At 52.3% G+C, this 21,798-nt stretch overlaps 1 protein-coding gene across 3 annotated transcripts in view; it reads left to right on the forward strand.

Moving 5' to 3' along the window:
* The window catches only part of Atp11a (ATPase phospholipid transporting 11A), a 109,259-nt gene that overhangs the window by 34,043 nt on the left and 53,418 nt on the right, over positions 1 to 21,798 (forward strand). For all 3 annotated transcript variants that reach the window (XM_059244978.1, XM_059244980.1, XM_059244979.1), the window contains exon 2: positions 16,349 to 16,471. In XM_059244978.1, the coding sequence (XP_059100961.1) occupies positions 16,349 to 16,471 (123 nt within the window). The remainder of the gene's footprint in view (positions 1 to 16,348; positions 16,472 to 21,798) is intronic.

Raw genomic sequence — 21,798 nt, forward strand, 5'->3', positions numbered from 1 at the left:
GGCAAGCTCTCAAAAAAAAAAATTATATATATATTTATTTATATAGTGGATCCCTTGACCTCCACATGCACACAAGCACATGTGTGTACATGTGAACACATATGCACAAAATGTGAGTGAATGTTAGGAAGCCCACATCATTAATAATCAGACAAACCAGTAAGTAAAAGAAACCACACAGGACGACAGTTAGACCAGCTGCCTGGGTCAGAGGATCAAGGTGACGAGTCCAGTGTGAGTGTGGGGTCCAGGCCTTCTGACCCTGCTTGGAGACCTGAGGAGAGCATCTTGCCCTGTAACTCACCATGCCTAAGGTTACAACCTGGTTTCTGTTACCTAGTAAAGCCTAGAGGCCTCTGTATACAGCACTGTTTGTAAATGGGGAATGGAACAAACGGGAAAGGTCTCTTAGGGTTGTGTAAATAAATCGTCCATGAATTCTATGGAGTATTGACAGAGGTCGAAAGGAATGGCCTGTGTGTTTATCAGTGCAGATAAGCCGTTATCTCGTGCCTGTGGATACAAATGTTGCACTGACTGACAGCATCTACCACATGCACAGATAGTGCTGGGTGAGGCGCTTGTCCACACCCACAGGTGGGTGAGAGTGCAGACATCCCATCCCCGCTGTAGCTAGACACACATGGATAGCGTGCTGTGCATAATCAGACTGAGGGCCAGGGAGAATGGAAATAGGGGGGCCGTTGTGGGGGACCAGCTCCCACCCTCACTGGGTACTCTTGAGGAGTGACGGATAAGAGATTTAGATAGAAATATAGAGTGGAGAGAAACAGATAGAAACACAGGATAGCTTGGGAGGGCCTGGATCCTAATCCACTGGCCCAGAACTTTATTCAAAAGGGCCTCCCCCTTGCTGGATACAACCAAGTGCAGACCCTTCCAAACACTTGGTACTCAGGCCTGTGGTCCAATCATCCTCTTATGCAGCCCTGCTGGGTAAAGCAAGCTCAGATCTCACAGGGAAACCTCTGTGGGCTCCCACAGGCCATGGGACTGCAGCAGCGTCTGCTCTGCTGTCAGTTTTTTAATTATATTTATTTATTATGTGTGTAGGAGTCACTCTCCGCCTCCCGTGTGGGTCCTGGAGATGGAGCTCAGGTCGTCAGGCCTGGTGGCAGGGACCTTACCCGCTAGGCTGTCTTGATGGCCTGTCTTGATGGTTCTTAGGGCCTGGGAGGATGGAAAGTGAGGGTGATTGGGTGCATTGTGGGAAACTTCCCAATGATTAATAAAAATATCAGGGAAAAGAAAAGGAAAATGCCAAATCAAGGCAGTCAAGGCACAGACCTGTCATCTGAGCTCTCGGGAGGCTGAGAAGAATTGTGAGTTTGCCAGCCTAGGCTGTATAATGAGACCCCCTTCTCCAGTATCCCTTGCCAGTACCCAAAATGAAACAAGACACCAAATGGTGTTAGCATCCTCAGCTCTGTGAGTGAAGATGTGGGAGTTTGTCCCTTGCTGAGGAAGTGCAATGATCACCTCAGACACTGGGTCCATGGGAAAGCCCAAGCCTCTTTGTGTTCTGAGTGTGTGCCATCGTGGCAGATGTGGCAGTGGGTTCTGTTTGTCTGTTTTGAAGTCTTCCTCTTGCTGTCCAGGCTCTTTCACTGTGTGCTCGCTCAGCCCCTCTCCCAGAGGTCCTCTCTCTCTCTCTGTCTGATATTTCCAAGTGCTGAGCTACAAGGCCTCCCCAGACCCCGCATCAGACAGCATGCACTCAGCCAGTAGATGCTCTGACAGGCCTGTTGCCTGGCCAGGTTTGGAAGCTGGGGGCAGCCGCCCCTGTGGGTTGTTTTTCCACCAGCGCTGAAGTTGGGAAGTGGTCACCTGAGGTGAAGTGCAGCTTCTGAGACGGTGCTGTGTTTTGAGAGGCCATCTGCTGGTCTTCCCCATTACCACTGTGGGGCTGGTCTGCCCCTGACCACTGTGGGGCTGATCTGCCCCCGACCACTGTGGGGCTGGTCTGCCCTCTGGGGCAGGTGCTGGAGAGCTCACCTCCATCTACACAGAGGCTCCAAACCTGCCAGAGGAACTGTCATACATCATGTGGATGTCACACTAGCCAGAAACAGCCAGAGTGGCTATTCTTGTCTTAATTCGTGTGTCCTTGCTGACAGAATCCCCACACTGTAAAACAGTGGCCTCCAGCCCCAAGAGTATTCAAAGGAATAACTAGATGGAGCAAGCAAAGGGCTTGTCTTTACTGTGCTCCAGTGGGATAGAGTTTATGGAGGAGTCCTCCTGACGTCCATGTGGCTCAGACCCTGAGACCCGGCCTCCCTGGGGACCAGCCCTCTTCCTGTTCCGGGTTAGGCTGGCTCCCCCGAGGTTTGTTTGAGGGGAGCTCTCACTGCCCTGTTTCTGCTCTGGTGTCTGTGCCGCGTCCTCTCTGGAGTAGCAAGCATCCCTGCCAGGATTGCCTCTCTTGAAGGCAAGGCTGCTCTGTGGGCCGCATAGAGCTCAGGGTGAGGCAGGAAGTGACGACCACCCACCCCTGGTAGCTTCTTGGGGAAGCAACCTTCAGTTTAGCCAAATTTAAACCTGTTCTACCAGTTCCTCCCCCTTTCATCTCCTCCTCTCCCTTCCTCCCTCCTTCCCTCTCCCTCTCCTTCCCTCCCTCCCTCCCTTCCTCTGGCTGTAGAGATACTGAACCCAGGGCTCATATATACTGGGCAAATGTCCCACCTTGACCTGCATTCCCAACCTGCGTTTTTCTTCTGTTTTGAGACAGAGTCTGGTTAAGTTGCCCAGGCTAGCTTTGAACTCGCATAGTCCAACTTTTCACCCTCCTGCTTCAGCCTCCTGAGTAGCTGAGGTGACAGGTGTGTGCCACCAGGCCAGCTAGGCTGGTAATTTCAAACGTGTTGACAGAGAATAAAACAAAACCCACTAGAAAAACCTTGGGAACCTTTAGGGACAGACGCCACCGTCCCCTGTAAGGATGAAGCTGAAAGACAGATGTCAAACAAGACTGAAAGTCATCCCGTGGGGTCAGCAGTTTAGTTCTGGGTACCATCCTGCTTCTGCCGAAATACTGCATACTTCCCATATCCCTGGGCCTCTCCAGCCCTTCATCCTCCACAGTGACCCCTGAGCCTCATGATCAGCAAGTGCAGACCTATCTAGGTCTGTGCCGAGGCTGGAGGAGGAGGCAGCAGAGTGGAGCTCTTGCCACCCCCACACCTCTGTTCCCGGGCTGTGAACTGTCAGTGTGAAAAGCGCTGTTATTAGAAATGTCAGGAGAAAGACACACTGCCATGAGTTTGATTTGTGGCTATGTTTGCTGCTTTAGTTAAAACATAGCCCAGCCATGTTTCAATATTGTAAACCAGTTGTATTCACACAGGAGCGGCGAGCATCCCCATAAAGACTAAAGCCTTAAATTAGCCATGTGTGTCCGTTTCCATGGAGATACCTCATAGGCCTAGCTGCCTTCCGAACCTGTTCTGCTGGGTGTGTACCCTCTTCCCTTGTGTCAGGAGGCTGCCGAGGAAGACTCACAGCCACTTTCCCAGTTCACTATTCATTATGGGGTCCTGGAAGGAGGGACAGGGACAGGGACAGCAGTCAGCAGAGCACCCGTACTGCATGCCACCTAGCAGGGCTGCTTGCTGTCTCATTGTGGGTTTGCATTGGGAGTCAGAGCCAGGTGCTGATGCTCCACCCCCTGCACTGATGTGGGGAGCTCTGATGCTCAGGGTGCCTTGGGCACCATGGCAATTGACATTTTAATGTCAGGACTAGGACATTGGCATCTCACAGTGTTGGGGACAGCTTACATGCTGAGAATCATCCTGACTTAGAGTTGCCCTGAGCCTGTAACCCAAGACCACACGTAAAGTACAAGTCAAATTGAACTGGTTTTCACATGCACTGTGTTCCCAGGGACACCACTGTAAGCAGGCATGTGGCTGGTGCAGTCATGTGGCTCCAGTTTGGGTGTGGCTGGTGCGGTCATGTGGCTCCAGTTTGGATGTGGCTGTTGGAGTTTGCTGAGAGTCACTGAGGCCCAAGAAAGACCCAAGAAAGTGGCTGTGACATTGAACCACTCTCCTGAATATACCTGACAGTCTGGAAGCTGGGTGTGCCACTGCCCCCTCAAGTGATCTCAACCCGGAAGGAGCCCAGCTTCCTCCTGCTTCTGCCTGTCTGGGGCACATGGGGACAGACACAGTCTCAGGTCCATGTTGAAGGCTACCAGTGACAGGGTCCCAGGAATATTTGTATATGATGTTCTCCTAGCGCGGCTGTTTCCCTAGAGGGCCACCCATTCCTGTTCCCAGCTCCTGTTTGTCCTTCAGATGAGGGAGCTACTCCCCAGTGGCAGGTGACAGTGACCTTGCTCTGTGCAAGAGTCATGGAGAAAGAAGCGTGTCACGGCTGGTATGGGGCTGCCTGGGACAAGAGGAGCCCTGACTAGAAAGCTCTCAGAGTGTGAGGTCTGGAGCAGGAAGGACTCACAGACCACAGCTGTGTCTTGCCGTGTCGCTGCACCGTGTCTCCCTAAACCCCCAGCAAGGGCTGGGTCTCTCTGGGTGCCATCCCTCCACTGACCTTACCCTTGACCACTGACAGCCCTAACTGGATCAGCCGTACCCTGTGGGCTGTGTTTTCCCAAAGAGTTGGCCTGCCACGTGTGTGAGTCGGGCAGGTGAGGGGTGGCACGTCTGTTGTGGCCCAGCTGAGACAGGTGAGGCTTACCTTGGCCACCTCTTCTTCTGGTACTCTTGCTGACCTCCTCTACCCAGTGGCTCCTGCCTCACCATCTCCACTCTGCTCAGGCAGGCATGTCCCTTGTCCACTCTAGGCCTTTGGTGGGGTAGCTGCTGGTTTCTGGTTGCTAACAGGCCTCAGCATCAGAACTGATATGCTTTAACCTGTGAATGGGGTGGGGGTAGGTCTGTGGGGTCTCTGTGGGATCTGTTCTCCAACCTCCTCTGAGGTAGGCCCATCCCCCTGTCTTCTCACCCACATGCTATGGGGACAGCAGTACTGGGGAGTTTGCCTTAATGTGGAGGTGTAACCCTTGCCCACTTGCTACTGTGTGGGCCTTAGGCCTTCATGCCCTCGGCCTCCTAGGAGGACAATCTCTCCAAGCCCACCATGGAAGGAATAGGTCGGTCATCACCTCAACTGGTTTTCCATTAAGCAAGTCTTGGCCCAGACACCACCTTGCCAGTCAGCAGAGAGACCAGGCAGAACTGAGAGGCAGAGAGGTTTGTGTGGACACATTTGCCTCCCATGGTCCCCTGCTTCAGGATGAAGCCGCAAATAGAAGAGGTCCATGTGTGGTAGGAATGTTTCCTGTCCTGGGAGTGTGTCTGGCAGTTGTCTGCTCCTCCCACTAACCTGGAACTCACCTGGCAAAGAGCTAGCCACAGAGTGTCCGTCCCTCATCTGAAGGACAAACAGGAGCTGGGGACAGGAATGGGTGGCCCTCTAGGGAAACAGCCGCGCTAGGAGAACATCATATACAAATATTCCTGGGTCCCTGTCACTGGTAGCCTTCAACATGGACCTGAGACTGTGTCTGTCCCCATGTGCCCCAGACAGGCAGAAGCAGGAGGAAGCTGGGCACCTTGGAGTGGGGCAGCTTGGGAGAGTGTGAGCCACCAGGGCACCTGGGAACACTCTTGGTCTTGATAGCCCCTACATCGTGGTCTGTGGTTACCCTGGTCCAGAACTGCAGGCTCACCGGAATGTCCTCTCTCATACCGCGTTTTCATCCCCTCATGCTCCTCATTTGGCCCCTTCCCTGTTTGATTGCATTCCTTGAGTGTCCTTATGTGACACAGTCAAGATTAAGAAACAGTCCAGAGAACGAAGAGGAAAATACTGGCATTTCTTAAGTGAACTTCAAACACAGGAAGAGATGTTTAACCATAGTTTCATGGTAAAGATTTGTTTCATTGTATTTCCATGGTGAGTCATAGTCTTTGAGAGCGAAGACCTCTCATTCTGACTGAAACATGCACTCTCTTCAGGGCATGTGACCAGTTCATTGGGTTGCTGCCAGATTCCATCCAGGTGAGAGAGCGTGTGGACTGGAGCATAACCTTAGCAGCTCAGGAGCAGCCGTTACCATGTTCATGAGTGTATGAAATGCCCCTGCCTCAGCTGAACCATGGCTTTGAGGACTCTTCCATGACAGCACCTCAGGCATGGGCATGGACTTCTGAGACGCGTTGGTAGGACTTGTAGACACTGGCAGGGGACTTCTGGAGTGTGACGTTCTTAGGAAGGCAGCGCTAGGCACAGCTGCCTCTTCTACCCTGACGAGTGCCCTCTGCCTCCTTAGAGGGAGAACACTGTTGCCGCGAGGCCCTCTTGGCCGCTTGTATGGGACTCTCGTGTTGCCACCCCACCCCCCACCCCCTGGGACAGCACACAGACCTGACCTGACCCATCGCTGCCTCAGTATCAATAAGGGTGCTGTACGGGAGTGGAAGGAGACAGCCCACACGCCCTTACCTCCTGGCTTCCCGCTTCATGGGGGATGTGTGGACCAATGAGATGGAGCAAAAATGCACATACAGAGAGTGTCCTGAGAAATGACAGGGATGCTGGGCTGTGATTCTGTTACTACAGAGGCCCAAATCAGGGCAGGAGGGCCTACCTTTTAGACACCTCCATGGGTGAATGTTTCAAAGGTGGGTTCCCTATAGGAACCTGCCTGTCCTTTGGAGTGCGTCCAGGGAGTCCCCACTGTTAGCCTACCACAGCCATGGCTTCTATGTGGGACTTTTAGAGCTGTAGGTCCCTTCCCAGTTGGATGACCCGCCTCCAGCCTAATCTGCTATTTGGTGTCTCACACCGCAGTTCCTGTTACAGTAAATGTAGATGAACTTCAGCATGTCCCAAACACTGCTACACCATGCTGCCAACGTAAGTAACTGTCAGGGGCACTTTGTATTCTTAGTTTCTTGGCAAGAATCCAAGTGTGAGCATGGTTGTTCCATGCAGACCACTGTCCACGTGCCAGCCCAGGATCTAATGGGTGATGCCAAGGGAAGCATCTCCTTGAGTGCCACCTCTTCTTGGTGAGCTCTGGCTTCCCTGGTGACCAGACACCACATCTATGTCACCATGTACACCTGCACTCAGAGAGCCCTGTTGTACCACATTGGTCGCCCATGTGCCAGACTTAGGTGAGCACCAAGTGTCTAGACCTCACTTAGTAACATGCTGTGAAGGAGCAAATGTGGGATCAGGCTCGGTGTCAGGACACTGGGGACTGGGTCTGGAAGGGACAAGGCTCTCTCTGCAGAGGTGAGCCGGGACAGGGGGACAGGGGCCACTTTGTTGGTGTCCTTCAGACATGAGCACATGGCCTGAGATGGCCCTGGGCGGTGCTGGGTCATCACCATGAGTGTGGAAGTTGATGGAGTTGGCTAGGGTCTTACCCGATCTTCCAGGTCTTTGCTCAGATCTGCTCTGCCATTTCTGTCCTTCCAAGGTGTCCCCAAGTGTGGTTTATTTGGGAAGTTTCCTTTCTGTCCTTCATCTTTTTACTCCAGTCCTAAGATGGCGCTTTCCCCAGGGCTGCCACAGGGCATGACGAGAGTGGCATGAACCTGGCAGGAGCTCCTGTCTGCATAGCCTGGCCTGCTGACCCTGATGTGGCCATCATGCCTGCATGGTGGAGACCCTGGCGCTGAGGCTCAGCCTCAGCTCCAGTACCGTGTTGTCTCCAAGGCAGAGTCTTAGCTTTGGGTTCTCAGGCTTTTGTTTCTGATTTTTGAGATGTCTCCAGCTGAACTGTGCTTTCAGGAGTAATTGTGTGTGGTATTGTTACCCAGTTTGTCAGTATTTTCACTAAACAGTGTTCCATAATTACTGACTCAGCCCTGCACTCATCTTCATTAGATATATATTCAGTATTTTGCAAATATGCCCACAGTGTAGTTGGAAGGTATATAATTTCAGTTTCTTAAACTCATATGTGTACCCACAGTGTTTTTGGTTTTGATTTTGGATGTGTTTGCTGAGCTTTCTGGCTCCTTCGTCTTTAGAAGGAGAGAATTAGCCATGGGAGATAAATATAGAAGTCACTTGGCTTTCAGGCCTGGCCACTGTGATGGGTTTGGTGCGGCTTTGGGAGATAAGGGACTGGGTGCCTGGTGTGGGCTCTCGGTCCTGCACCTGACTAGGTTAGCTGCTTTCAGAGTTCCGTTGCCTGCCAGCCCACAGACGAGGCCCCTCCTCTCTACTGCATCCATTGACTTCATCCCTGTTTTCCTGTCAGGAAATGATGGGAGTTATGTTGTTAGTTTAATAACTAAGGACATGAAGGTCTGTGTCTAGCATGTTGAGTGGCTTGTGGGAAGGTCTGTAGGTGGGGATGTTGGTAACTCTTCCTTCTTCCTTATACTTCTTCTTGTGTCCGTGGCCTTCCTCCCCACATCATCCCCATCACCACCCATGCTTGGCAGGCAATGTATTGGCCCATGTTTTTGGCCACAGGCAAGGCCACTGCCAGCACTGATCTTCTAGGCTCCAACTCATCTCTGTTCTGCATCTGGGAGGACAGAGGCCTTGGCATCATGCCGCAGGGCTGGAGGCCCAAGCAGGATTTGCCAGTACCCAGGCTCTAGGAAACAAGTGAGTGGCAACAGAACCAGCTTCTGGGTCATCTACAGCTAATCAGGCATCATGGCCGCCAAGTGATGCCTTCCCCTCTGGCCAATGTCAGTGCAGTCTCTCCTGATGCTGGGGGGTAGACTCTGGCCTCAGAGCCGACACCTGAGTTCATCGTCCTCCAGAACCCTTTCCCTGCTCCACCCAGCCTGAAGCCGAGCAAAAGGAAGTTTTGTCTCTGTGGGTTTGGGGAGAGTTGGTCTCCGTGAATGGGTCCTGTGGGCGTACTATTGGTAACATGCTTATCACAGGCATATGTCCCAGAGACGTTGATTCATCTGCATGGTGAAAACAGCTTGCAGTTTCCCGACGCTAGGCCTGCAGTTACTGTTAGATCTGCAGTCAGCGATGATGGTGATCTTGTCTTGGTTCTGCAGAAGCAGTGGTTAAGCCTTCAGTGCTTTCTTATGAGCCACTCAAGGCCAATATGGGAAGCTGCGATGCTGCCCAGGGCCGCTCATCCACTCCCCGTCCTCACCAGACTCCTGTCCGAGGTGAGAGTCACTGTAGCCAGTTTGTACGTGTAGCACTCAGGATCTCGGTCTGTCTACACAGGGGTGAGTCTTAGGAAGTGATTGGTTACCTTGGCTCCAGTGACACTTCCCTGGAGCTGTCCTGTCACCCCAGTCCCCGCCTGCTTGTCACTCTGCAGTTCCTACTATCTCTGGCTCTTCCCCACCTGCCTGTTCAACCCAACACCTCCAGAAACCCCAGAAGTTCAGAGCCTCTTGCTGCTGCTGCTGCTGCTGCTGTTGTACACGGTGAGACAAGCCCAGGACAAGCCAAAGTCATTTGTGGTTACAGTTTCTATTTCTATTTTGGTTCTGGATCCGGGAAGTTATGGTTTAGGCAGTGAGTGTTTAATGGTTTTCAGATCAGGGGAATAGTCAATGTATTTTTGTGATCTGAATGGTTTTGTTTAGAAACCATGTTCACAGCAGAGGAATACCCCCTGAGCCTTGCAGGTAACTGGAGGGGAAGCTGGTACTGATGAGCATGGTAGGATGTGTTTCCACAGTGCAAGGTACAGAGAGGCAGATGGACAAGCTTGTAGGGATCCCCTCCCTGGAGCTTTGGGCCTTGAACAGGCTTGTTGGGGTTCCCCCTTCACTGAGCACCTTGGACCTTGGCCACAAGTCTAGACATGAAGAAGCAGAGAGGGATGGCTGGGCCTCCTGGAAGCTGCTGAATGCTGCATTTATACTCAATGTACTTGAGAGAGTCCTAGGGCTCCAGACTGCAGGACTCCCTCACCCCGTATAGAAGGGAAAGGTATCCCTGGACTCTGGGAGACAGAGGATGTATTGGGGGGGGGGGGCTTCATTACAGAATGTGACTGGGGGAACAGGAGCTGGCAGGGCACCTCTCTGACCCAAGTGTGTGCTGTCTTGGAGCTATTGAACGGGGGACTTTTCCATTTACAGCTGTAAACAGACACCACAGCAATGACTCTTGTCATTGGATACCTATAAACTTGAACATCATCCTCAGGAGGAACTGCCTCTGTTAAATCGATCAGGAATTGAGCTCAGTGACATGTCTGTCCTGTTGCCACGTGTAATTTGGTTAGTGGGTTTCGCTGGTTTCAGCTGAAATTCGAAGCTTCCATTAGGTACCTAACCCTGGCCAAGATTGCCTTCCTGTGTATTATTTAAAGCTTGCCCCTGTCCCTGGTGCTCACTTCTCTAGCTGGACTCGGGCAGCTGACTGCTGGCGGTGGGCTGCTGTGGAGATACAGGCTTTGTGACCGGGTCATCCTCTGGTTGAATTTTGAGTTCCCATGCATATTGTCCCTCCTAGGGCAGCAAGACTGTCATCTCAGGTGCTTGCAGAGGCACCCATGAGGATCCCTGCTGGACCACCCACCCTTGCCTGGCCGCCCTCGCCCTCTCTACCTCAGGCCTCTCCTTTGGGGACCCACTGAACTCAGTGAAATGCTTCATTAAAAACTAGACTTGGGGGTGGAGCTGGAGCAATGGCTCAGTGGTAGCACTCTTGTAGAGGACCTAAGTGCAGTTCCCAGCACCCACACTGGGCAGTTCACAGCCACCTGCAGCCCAGCTCCAGGAGACCCTGCAATCTCTCCTGAGGGCACCTGCACTCACATGCACAGACTCCCACGGAAACACATAATGAAAAAGTAATTGAAAAACACAACTGAACAATACCCCCCCCAAAAAAAAAAAAAAAAAACCTTAAGAATGTTGCTTGTTTTCCCTAAAACTGAGAGAAGATAGCCTTTCAGGAAGTCCAGCTTTCCTCTCCTGGAGTGGTAGAAGGGGAAGGTGTGTCCACAGCCTAAGGGAAAAAGCAGAAACCCTTAGATTCCAGCTACACCTACTTAGAATCATGACCGTTCCTAGAACCCGAGGACCCCGTGGCAAGCTTTGTTGAAGTGGGATGAATGTGTCCAAAGACCTGCCTGTCTAAAGAGTACAGTTCGGTGACTTTTGTGTATTTATCAGGTTACGCAACTGTAACCACAACCTAATTTACAGTACTCTCATCTCCACAGAGGAGCTCTCCCTTTTACACCCTACTTCTCCCCAGGCCTACCCTGCCCTGGGCGGCCATTCCTGCCTGTGAAGCTTTGCCTGCTTCCTCTAAGTGGAGCCACACGGTCCCCACCTTTGGTTTGTGCCTGTTGGCCCTCTGTGGCTGGCCTTGCCTGACTGAGCTCTGAGATCCAGCACACAACAGGAACATCCTGGCTCTCTCCTCCTTGAGACCCCTGGTCTGAGACACCAGCGTGTAGTACTGTCCTGCAGCCTGCAAGGGTGGAACCCTGGTATGTCATTGTGTGTTCGCTGTTCCATCTCCCTCAGGGTGTGGGCCACTTAGATTCTGACGGCCACAGGTCCAGTCCGCCTGCATGACCCACATAGGTGCAGCCATGCCCTGCAAGGACTGAGCTGTCCCCTTCTCTGCCCCGTGTGGGTCTTAGTGAGGGCTGGTCTGGCATGCCCAGTGGCCTTTACCCTGGGGTCTGGTCACCTACCATCCTTGCCAGTAGCTCTTCTGTCCTGGGACAGTAACTCCGGTTGTTTCCCCCGGTGCAGGACTCTCGGGGGAGTTGTTTGTCGGGGGAGTGGGGTAGTTGGTAGATTTAAAGTAAGCTGAAACCACTCTCCGTTTAAAATCGGATATATTGGCCTTGAAATGCTGGTGTGCATTTCACTGAAGTTGCACTGGGAAAACTGGGCTAGTAGCAGTCATGTTTGGCAGTATATCTCCCTGCTCATCTTTTTTTTTTTTTTTTTTTTTTTTTGGTTTTTTTTTTTTTTTTGGTTTTTCGAGACAGGGTTTCTCTGTGTAGCTTTGCGCCTTTCCTGGAACTCACTTGGTAGTCCAGGCTGGCCTCGAACTCACAGAGATCCGCCTGGCTCTGCCTCCCGAGTGCTGGGATTAAAGGCGTGCGCCACCACCGCCCGGCCTCCCTGCTCATCTTTGAAGAGGATCCAGAACCTTCACTATCTCTCGATAGGGCCCAACCAGCCCTATTGCACAGGAATTGCACAGGGGCTTGGAGGCTTCCAGGGAATGCTTTATTCAGTGAACAGGGTGCGGGCAGGTCCAGTGTGTCTTCCGGGGGAACCTCCATCAGTGAGTTTGGCCCGACTGAGAACCTTGTTCCTTCTTTACTTTTCATAACTGCTGATGGCTGGTTCTCTCTCACCAGTCTGAAAACTGAAGGCAGGTTGGTTCTTCATACTGAAGCCCACTTGTCTCTTGGCTCAGAAGTGAGCAGACCCTGTGCTGAGCCGTCTTCCCTAAGAGACACCTTGAGATGCTGTTCATCTTGAGAGACGGAGATGACACAGTCCCCAGGCTGTGTTCACAAGTACACACGAACACACTTGCCCTGGGGTTGAGGGAAGATGGGAATCTGGTATGTGCATAGACCCAAGGCCATCACTGTCCCTGGAGAGCTGTGCTCTGTGGCCCACAAGGTCTGCCTACAGATCCCTGACCTGGAGTGAGTGGAGGGCAGCCTCCAGCCTGAACTTTCCTCCCAGAAGAAACAAATCTAGCCAGGTTTGCCAGGACCTCTGCACTCACTTTTGGGATAGCTGCTGTTCATGATTGTTCTGAAAAAGAGCGTAGGGAGGCTTGTGTGTAAAGTAGCCACCCTGTGCCCCAGAGCATTTCGTCCTGCTGAAGAGAGGTCATGGGAACTTCTCCAGCCCTGCTTGAGTGATACGCCTTGGTGCTGGGAGTACTCAAGTTCTGAGTGGCCCCAGGCTTGAGGCCAGTGGAAGAGAATGGGCAGTGCTACCTGTTCTCCCACTGCAGGCCAAAGACGGACGAGAAATCGGCTTCCTGAGTCCCTTTTCTGCGGGAGGTCGGCATCGGGATGTTGATTAAACGTGCGTTTTAGAGCTGGGCCTGCATCTTTCTTTGAGCCGGGGAGCCTGCTCAGTCTGGTGGAAACGCACTGTCTCCAGTCTTCACCAGACCTGCTAGAAAGACCTTCCCAGGTCCATGTGGGGACTCAGTCACCAGTGGATGAGCTGTCCCATGAGGGGCAGTCACCTGACAGCTCGGCACCTGCCCAGACCGTGGAGCCCTCTAGGAGAACCTGCCGAGTGCAGTGTTCCCCTCCAGCAGCCCAGCCATCGGTCTGTAACGTGACTGTGGGACGGAGATGTGTGAGCAGTCCACAGCTGGCTGGGAGGCACACAGGGGTCCAGAACATCGCAGCTCGGGTGGGGAGAAGATCCCAGGGGCTTTGAGAGGGATGTAGGATGGACTGGGTCCAGCTCAAACCACCGAGTTCCATCAAGATGGGGACACAGTGACATGATGAAGTGATGTAGACAAATTGTCCCTCTACTCTATTTTGTTAAACCCCTTCCAGTTCCTTTGAATGGATGATAAGTCTTCCTGTTAGAGTGGCCTTGTCTTTAGGGTACTTTGAAACATTCCTTGTCCTGCTCATGTGAGCTGTACCAGTTGGATCCTCTCTGTGCTTCAAACATGAGTGATGTGATTGAGGTTGGAGAGTGGACAGTGAGAGTCTGTTCTGGGCACAGTGTATATGCGAGTAAAGCATCCAGGGATGTCGTGCCCTTTAGGTGTGTTAGTTCACTGTGGTCTCCCGTGTGCTCATCCATTGCCCACAGTGAAGGGGTGCAAATGGCTATTTGAAAAACCTGTATTTTAATTTTATTTCCTTAAAAACTCATTCCACACCAATAAGACAAAAATGTTAAATCTGGGTGGTTATTTCTACACTCCAGAGTTCTGCGTTGAAGTTGTTTTATAATATTTCTCTTCTGCAGTCTGAGTGGAAGTACAGACTGTCCTTAGGGACAGTGACAGTGGGCAGGTGTCCAGGCAGGACACCAACCCAGTGACACCTGTGTGGTCCCCAGCTCTAAGAAGATGCACCCCTCAGCTAGCTGCAGGCTGTTCTGCCAGTGGAGCCCTGTGGCCTCCTGGCCTGTAGCTCTGGTGGTCCCTTGCTGAGCCCCTGAAGTGCTGACTGGCCTTTGTGGGCTCAGGCACTGCACCCACAGCCTGCTTCCTCCTGTTCCAGGGTCTGCAGTGATGGGACAGAGTCTTCCTGCCGACTTGTTAGTCCCCTCCATCTGTCGCTGTGATGCACATGCCGGAGCCTGGATCCTTTGCCTGATTCATGGAAGTGCTGCTTGCCTAACAGTCCTCTCAGATTTATCGATCTGTTCTTTTGAGTACTTTATTAATTAGTCATGCGAACAAGGTCCTGTGGCTGGTCTAGACTCCTGTTGTTGCGAATTCGTGCCTGTTTGTTCTGCTTGGGCCGAGTCCTAATAGCCCTCTTGCCCCCTGCAGGTCTTCTTGCTGATCTAAAACTCTTGCTGTGATCCGGGCCTATGGTGCTCCCCCTGATTTGGCATCTGTCAGGGACAAGAGCTTGTGGGTTTTATTTTGAAAACCCAGGCAGTCAAATGGTTCGTAGGAGCAGCTCCAGCTCCTGGCCTTGGTCAGGAAGAATGGGAATGAATATTTAACTGCCTGTGTTAGCACACTGAGAACAGATCTTGGCCTTCAGTGTCTGGGCCCTCAGCCCACGCTGCCCTGTGGTTAACCCTTCCCTGGAGAGCTCCCACAGCTCAGCTTGGAGCCGTCCCCAGCCCCTGAGCACAATGCATCTGTCACAGCTGCACTGCCAAGCTTGGGCACGAGACCTTTTCAGGAAGTGTGTGATCCAAGATGTGAGAACAGCCTCAAGGAGAGGCTGAAGGGCCTGCGTTTGTGTGGTCACAGTGGTTTTCTCCAGGGCTCCTGGTTTACAGACTTGGAGGTGTTTTCGCTCCAAACCTTCTCTCCTCCTGCAGGGTAGAGAGGAAAGCTTAGCTCCCCTCTAAGTGGGTGCCCCTGAGGCTGTGGTGTGACTTCAGAGTCTCAGTGGGGGCTCACGGCTATTCCTGAACCTCAACCAGTGCCTTTGAAGCTTAGTGCACCAGACACTGAAAGGTATTTGTGCCTTCTTCTCTTCCCGTGTGTTTACAACACTCAGTGAAGAGGCCTGGCCCTGACGGGCTGAGAAGCACTGGGCAGCTGTCTTCTCCATGAGCTGGTGGAGCCCTCCAGCCTTTCCTGGCGAGGAATGATGTGTGGCTCTCAACAAGGCCCTGGTCCCCATCCCCTCCACCGTAGAGAGGCAGCACATGAAATCTTCTCTCACTGGGAGGGGCTGCTGGGCCTTTGTTCTGACCAAAGTAGTACCTGCCGGGCAGCCACTGTGCCTTAGCTGGTTCAGGGCAGTGGGTATGGTTAAGTTGGAAGCTCCCTTTGTGGAGCCAAATCCTGAGATCCTGATGAGGGAGGGAATGCTCATTCAGCTCATTGTGGCCTGAGGCCAGTCACTGCTCTGGGGTGGCCCTGTCGCATTCTACCCTGGGCTGGGAAGCGGCTCCTGTGGCAGTAGTATGCATTCTGCCTGGCTCCTGGGGGTGTGGCCACAGTTTGAGCTGTCTACTCAGACTTCTGCAGAAACAAAGCTGGGCCCTACTGAGGAAAAGTGCAGGTGGGGGCATGCACAGAGACAAAACGGAGCACCGTTGCAGAATGTCTGCATGTAGGCATCTTGCAGCAGAGTATACTGGGAAGGGCTTCGTGGCTTCAGCAAGCACGTCGCTGGACAGAGGAACTGGTCGTGTAAAAGGACAGAGAGCGAGTCAGGAAGGATGCATGTGTAACTAGACAGACACACAGGTGCTAGTCTGCTAGGCAATACCTTTACTGGCCGTGAACTGGGAGTTTCCCAGCAGCAGAGGTCATCCAGGAGGGAAGTGTGTCCCAGGCCCTCCTGGTCTTTTGGGCCTGGCACCTGACCATGTATTTGAAATGCACAGTCCCCCTGCCTCACGCTGTTTCTCTCCGTACCCAGTGTTAGAGTGCTTTGGGCCTCTCCCTGAGCAGCTAGCCACTCACGGTGTCAGTGTGTGCCTGGGGAACTGGCTGCAGAACTGAAGCCCCTCACCTGTAGGGCTAAGCCGGTCGGGTCATGTTTCCAGGCTGTGGTAGGGACCGTGGGAGCCCCCTGTGACCCTCCACATCATCAGAATGCGCTCCGGTTGGGGGGGGGGGGAGGATGGGACTGTGGCCCGTCAGCAGGATGTCTCTGTCTCAATGTGATGGCATTGTGAGGAGGATCTGCACTCCCGGCCCCAGGCACATGCTGACAGTGCCTTTCTCTCCACAGTGTGCAGGAGAAGAGAACTGGGTGGACAGTCGGACCATCTACGTGGGACACAAGGAGCCCCCTCCGGGTGCAGAGGCCTACATTCCACAGAGATATCCCGACAACAGAATCGTCTCCTCCAAGGTAGCCTCACTTCCTGCCCTGAGGTTCTGCCTGAGGGATGCTGCCACAGGGGACAGCACCTTCTGAGCAGCACTGGTGCTACCGTGCAGCTGTCCCCAGGGTAGCATTGCTCTCCCAGCAGCCACACTGCTCCTGCACTGCTGTCCCTGGGCCAGGCAGTACCACTCCACTCCTGCCAGGCTGTCAGGGTTACTTTGCTGGGCCTCGCCCTCTCCACTTCTCTTTAGCCGCCCCCAGTGGAGGACCAGACTTGAAGTGTAAGGCATGAGTCACATCCCAATGCTGCCCCTTACCCGTACACTGCCTGGCTGTGTCTGGCAGCCAGGCCTGCTGGCTAGGTGCGGCAGACGGAGGAAGAGTGCAGCTGGGTCTCCTCGCTCTAGTGACAGGCTTTGTCATCAGCAGGATGCGGAAATGTAAACCACATGGAGAGACATCTTAGAGTGTTTGAGGGTGGGAGTGAGGAGTTGTGACCTCAAACAAGAGGATGGACATGGCTTTCCAGAGGGTGAGGAACACTTCCCTCATGAACAGACATACCTGAAAACACATGCATTTGTGTGTCGTGTGTCTGTACACTGTGCGTGCATTTCGTGTGTGTGTGTGTGTGTGTGTGTGTGTGTGTGTGTGTGTGTGTGTGTGTCTGTGTGTGTGTGTGTGTGGCCAAGGTGCAGATATGTAAGTCACAACCAAATGTTCTGAGACACAGGTAGGCCTATTTATGTTGCGTAAGGCGCCCACGAAGGAAGTCTGTGTCATTGGTAGCTGGTGTTCTAACATGCACAGCTCTGGAACTCACATCCCAGATGCCATTGTGCTGAGATCTGCTAAGTTCTCTTTAGAACTTGGAGCCCTGCATTTGTTGAGAGGATTTTATGACCCAAAAGGTTAGTTTCCCAAGGACTTTTTTTATAGTTATTTATTTTGTAACAGCAGCATTAAAATATTTATAATAGCTTTGTGCAGAAGCACAACCTAGGCCAGTAAAACACACTCGTAAATAAAACCCACACATGAGTGTCCCTGAGGTGACACAGGCTTGATAGTGAAGAGACCAACGTAAGGGAGACCCTGTCCAGAAGCACACCTCCCGTCCCTGTGTTCACAGACGGGACTGATGCTCATCAGCTCTCTAACAGACCCGTCACCACCACCACCACCACCCCGGGAGGGGGTGTGCGAGTGTGCGCTCATGCAGTGTGTGTGTGTGTGTGTGTGTGTGTGTGTGTGTCCGTCCGTGTGTGTCATCTGTGTGCAGACAGGTTCCGCCCAGGCCGTACAGGATGCCTGTAAAGAACAGAGCAGCCTGACTGAGTGAGCTCTCTGAGAGGCTCCGGGGCTTTGCGGCTGACAGGAGCCCCACCCTCACCCCATTGCTTTTATCCGTTTGGCGCTGTTGCCCACGGTGATGCTGAGAGGCTCTTACTCTGTTTTTGCCCCTGGAGAACAGGAACCACCACAGCCTCCTTGACTTCTGGGAAGGAAATCCACAGGGAGGCTGTGTGGGAATTGCAGGTCCCAGGGGTGTTCAGAAGCAGTTTCTCCTAGAGAGGCTCCTTCGTACCAGGAAACTTTTGAGCAGGAACCAACAGAATTAAGTCAACACTCTCGGCAGAGAGTGGAGGGAGGACAGGCCAGGAATTAGCAGAACCACTCCAGGACCTTTCATCTCAGCCTCTAGCAGGCTGTCAGCACAGGGAGTGAGCACCTGTGGAACACCAGGGCCTTGTCTTCATGACAAGTAGCCAGTGATGTGTCAGGGGAAGATACGCACAGCCTGGCCCCTGTACCAGTCAGATTCAGGAAGGAAGGGTAGACCCTTGGACAGGAGGCAGGGCTCTGGGCCTCAACTGACACTGACTGGGCTTTATGCAAATCGAGGTGCAAATCTGTGCGGCACCACTGGGAATTTATCATGGTTTTTGCTCGAATAACAGCTCAGGTATGTGGAAAGTACTAGTGTGTTCAACAGATGTACAGAGGTTTTGTAGAGTATGTCTACAGTAATGTTGTTTCTACCTTAGGAATGCCAAAGAATGCCTCAGAGCCAAGCAGTCTGATTAAACCAGGAAGCTGTGGCAGGGTTTGTCCATGAAGGATCACAGGAAGGCCTCCACATGCCTACCGTGGCAGGGGCGTTGTTACTCGTGGTAGTGATTGGCCAGAGTTCCCATTTCATGGAAGAAGAAGATGAAAATGACCGCTTTCATGGCCCCTTGTGGCCTCTGGCCACACACAAGTTCCCCATGCCGGTGCCTGGGGAGACTCTGATCTCAGGGCAGAGTGGTCCTTGGGGCATGGAATTCACAGGGGGCCTGCTCTGCCTTCAGGAGGCTGCCAGAGTAAACACTGGCTCCCCTGGTATTGCCTGCTCCCAGCCCACACCCCACGTTAGGAAAGCTGGACTAGTTTTGATTATTGTGAAACTGATTACCTCTGCCACTTTAGATAGAGTGTTTTATTGATGGATATTTATACAGATGACGTTTTTTTTAACCATATTTACCATGTTGCTTATACACTAAGCAACTTTCTGAGGCTACAACTTATTTATGAAGAAACTAAGGCTTAGTGGCAGGAACATGTCAGTACCCACAAGGTAGAGAAGTGGCCTTGAACCATACTGTTCTCTGAGCATGGAGTTCCTTCTGCAGGGCTGTTGTCCCCCATGACTCCCCCTAAACACGTCATGATGCACCCTCATTCCCAGCACCAGTAATCCTGCATAGCCTTGAGTCTTCCTGTCCCTGACAGCCCCTTTCCCAGTCACAAAGGAAAGCTCCATGCGAGCTGATTACAGACCAGTATCTGGTTTTAGTGCTTTTGTGGAGCAGTAAGGTTCAGGCCTATGGGCTGGATCCATTTCAGGTGGATAATGGCCGAAGCTCTGGGACCCTCTAATTTCCTGGCTGCTAGCAGAACAGAAGAGTGTCTAGTTCCTCCCAGTGTGTCCCCTTGACTTGTGACAACATGTAGACTATGTAGGACTTCTGTGAGCCATCCTCCAGGCCAGGAACACAAAGCTAGAGATTGGCATACCCAGGGGAGCAGGAGGCTGTATGGACATGAAACTCACATGCCAGTGGGTGTACCCACTGCTCACTGAGAGAACGCAGAGGCCAGTGGACACCCTCAGCTCAGTGTGAGAACATTGAAGCCAGTGGACACCCTCACCTCAGTGTGAGAACAGAGAAGCCAGTGGACACCCTCAGCTCAGTGTGAGAACATTGAAGCCAGTGGACACCCTCACCTCAGTGTGAGAACATTGAAGCCAGTGGACACCCTCAGCTCAGTGTGAGAACATTGAAGCCAGTGGACACCCTCACCTCAGTGTGAGAACATTGAAGCCAGTGGACACCCTCAGCTCAGTGTGAGAACAGAGAAGCCAGTGGACACCCTCAGCTCAGTGTGAGAACACAGAGGCCAGTGGACACCCTCAGCTCAGTGTGAGAACAGAGAAGCCAGTGGACACCCTCAGCTCAGTGTGAGAACATTGAAGCCAGTGGACACCCTCAGCTCAGTGTGAGAACACAGAGGCCAGTGGACACCCTCTGCTCAATGTGAACGTGGAGAGGCCAGTGGACACCCTCACCTCAGTGTGAGAACACAGAGAAGCCAGTGGGCTCCCTCTGCTCAGGATGAGGACAGACAGCCCAGCAGACTCTGGCCCAAAGTCTCCATGAGTGTGAAGAAGCAGGGCTTATTAACTGTCTCTTGGGGGTCAACACGCCTCAAGACGTCTCCATGGAAGAAAGAGATGCTGTGACCTCCTCACTTTCCCAGCCCCTTACAGGTGGGGCAGCCATCTTATTCCTCCTCTTAGTCATTGACACCAGACTGTTCCAAGCTGGGATACTTTCCACTGCTGCTGTGATAGTAGATGTGGAACTCGATACCTGAGTGTGGATGACAGCGAGACGTTGTGTGCTGGCCATGAGTCCCACAAATACGGGGACCTTTACAGATCCTGAGTGTGGATGACAGTGAGACATTGTGTGCTGGCCATGAGTCCCACAAATACGGGGACCTTTACAGATCCTGAGTGTGGATGACAGTGAGACATTGTGTGCTGGCCATGAGTCCCACAAATACGGGGACCTTTACAGATCCTGAGTGTGGATGACAGTGAGACATTGTGTGCTGGCCATGAGTCCCACAAATACGGGGACCTTTACAGATCCTGAGTGTGGATGACAGCGAGACACTGTGTGCTGGCCACAGGTTCCACAAATACGGGGACCTTTACAGATCAGCAAGATAGAAGCTGTGTGGCTGACCTGCCACTCTAACGTGGCCAGTACCAGCTCTTACAATAAAAGTGCTCCAGTTATGTGTGTGTGAGAACATGTAGGAGAGGGCAAGTGTGCACATACATGGATATGCATGTGAAAGCCATAGGTCAAAGTTGGGTGTCCTCCTTAATGCCTTAATTGCAGATGTAATTCTAAACGGTCTTATTAAATAAGAAACACAGAGCCAAATAAAGAGTTAAAAGCCCAGGGATCGAGCAGTAGCCAAGAGCTGAGACCACCTTATCTTACCACTCGCTGCCGTCCTTCCCCTGAGAGACCTTCTTCCTGTGTCCTGTCTTTTTATTGCCTTTCTGTTCTGCCTTCTCATTGGTTCTAAACCCAACCACATGACTTCCTCGTCACTGCCTGTCTATACAGACCTCCAGGTCTCTATGGTTGATACTGGGATTAAAGGCATGTATCTCCATGCTGGCTATGTCCTTGAACACACAGAGATTTTGCCTGCCATGTGATCAGATTAAGGGTGTGTGCTACCACTGCCAGACTTCTGCTAAATGGCTGGCTCTTAGCTCTGATCCCCAGGCAACTTTGTTAACATACAAATAAAATCACATTTCAGCACAAATAAAATATCACCACCATACTTAACGACTCTCTCTCTTTTTTTTTTTTTTTAGGCCATCTCTCCCTGAACCTGTAGCTTAGCTAATTGATTAGGTGGGCTGGCCAGCGAGCCCCAGGGTCTCCCTGTCTCCACCTTCTCACTGAAGTTGTGGCTGGCACTTCTGGGCTCTGCTATTTGTTGGGTGTTGGGGATCTGAACTCTGGTCCTCATGGGTGCGTGGCAAGCATTTTCTTGACTGGGCCATCTCTCCAGCCCCTTGTTTTATTGTTACAGAGGTGTCACATGTTCACAGACGTTTGAATTATCTCGTTGGCTTTCTGTTACATGCGGTCAGCAGTAATAACTAACATTTTGTGAACCACGGGGTTACAAAGCTGAGAGTTCTCAGCCGTGGTAGGTCTTCTAGTGGTACGTGGTTCTCTGGTACATGGTAAAATTTCAGGGTACTA

The sequence above is a fragment of the Peromyscus eremicus genome, chromosome 17, assembly GCF_949786415.1.
Source record: "Peromyscus eremicus chromosome 17, PerEre_H2_v1, whole genome shotgun sequence".
Taxonomy (NCBI): domain Eukaryota; kingdom Metazoa; phylum Chordata; class Mammalia; order Rodentia; family Cricetidae; genus Peromyscus; species Peromyscus eremicus.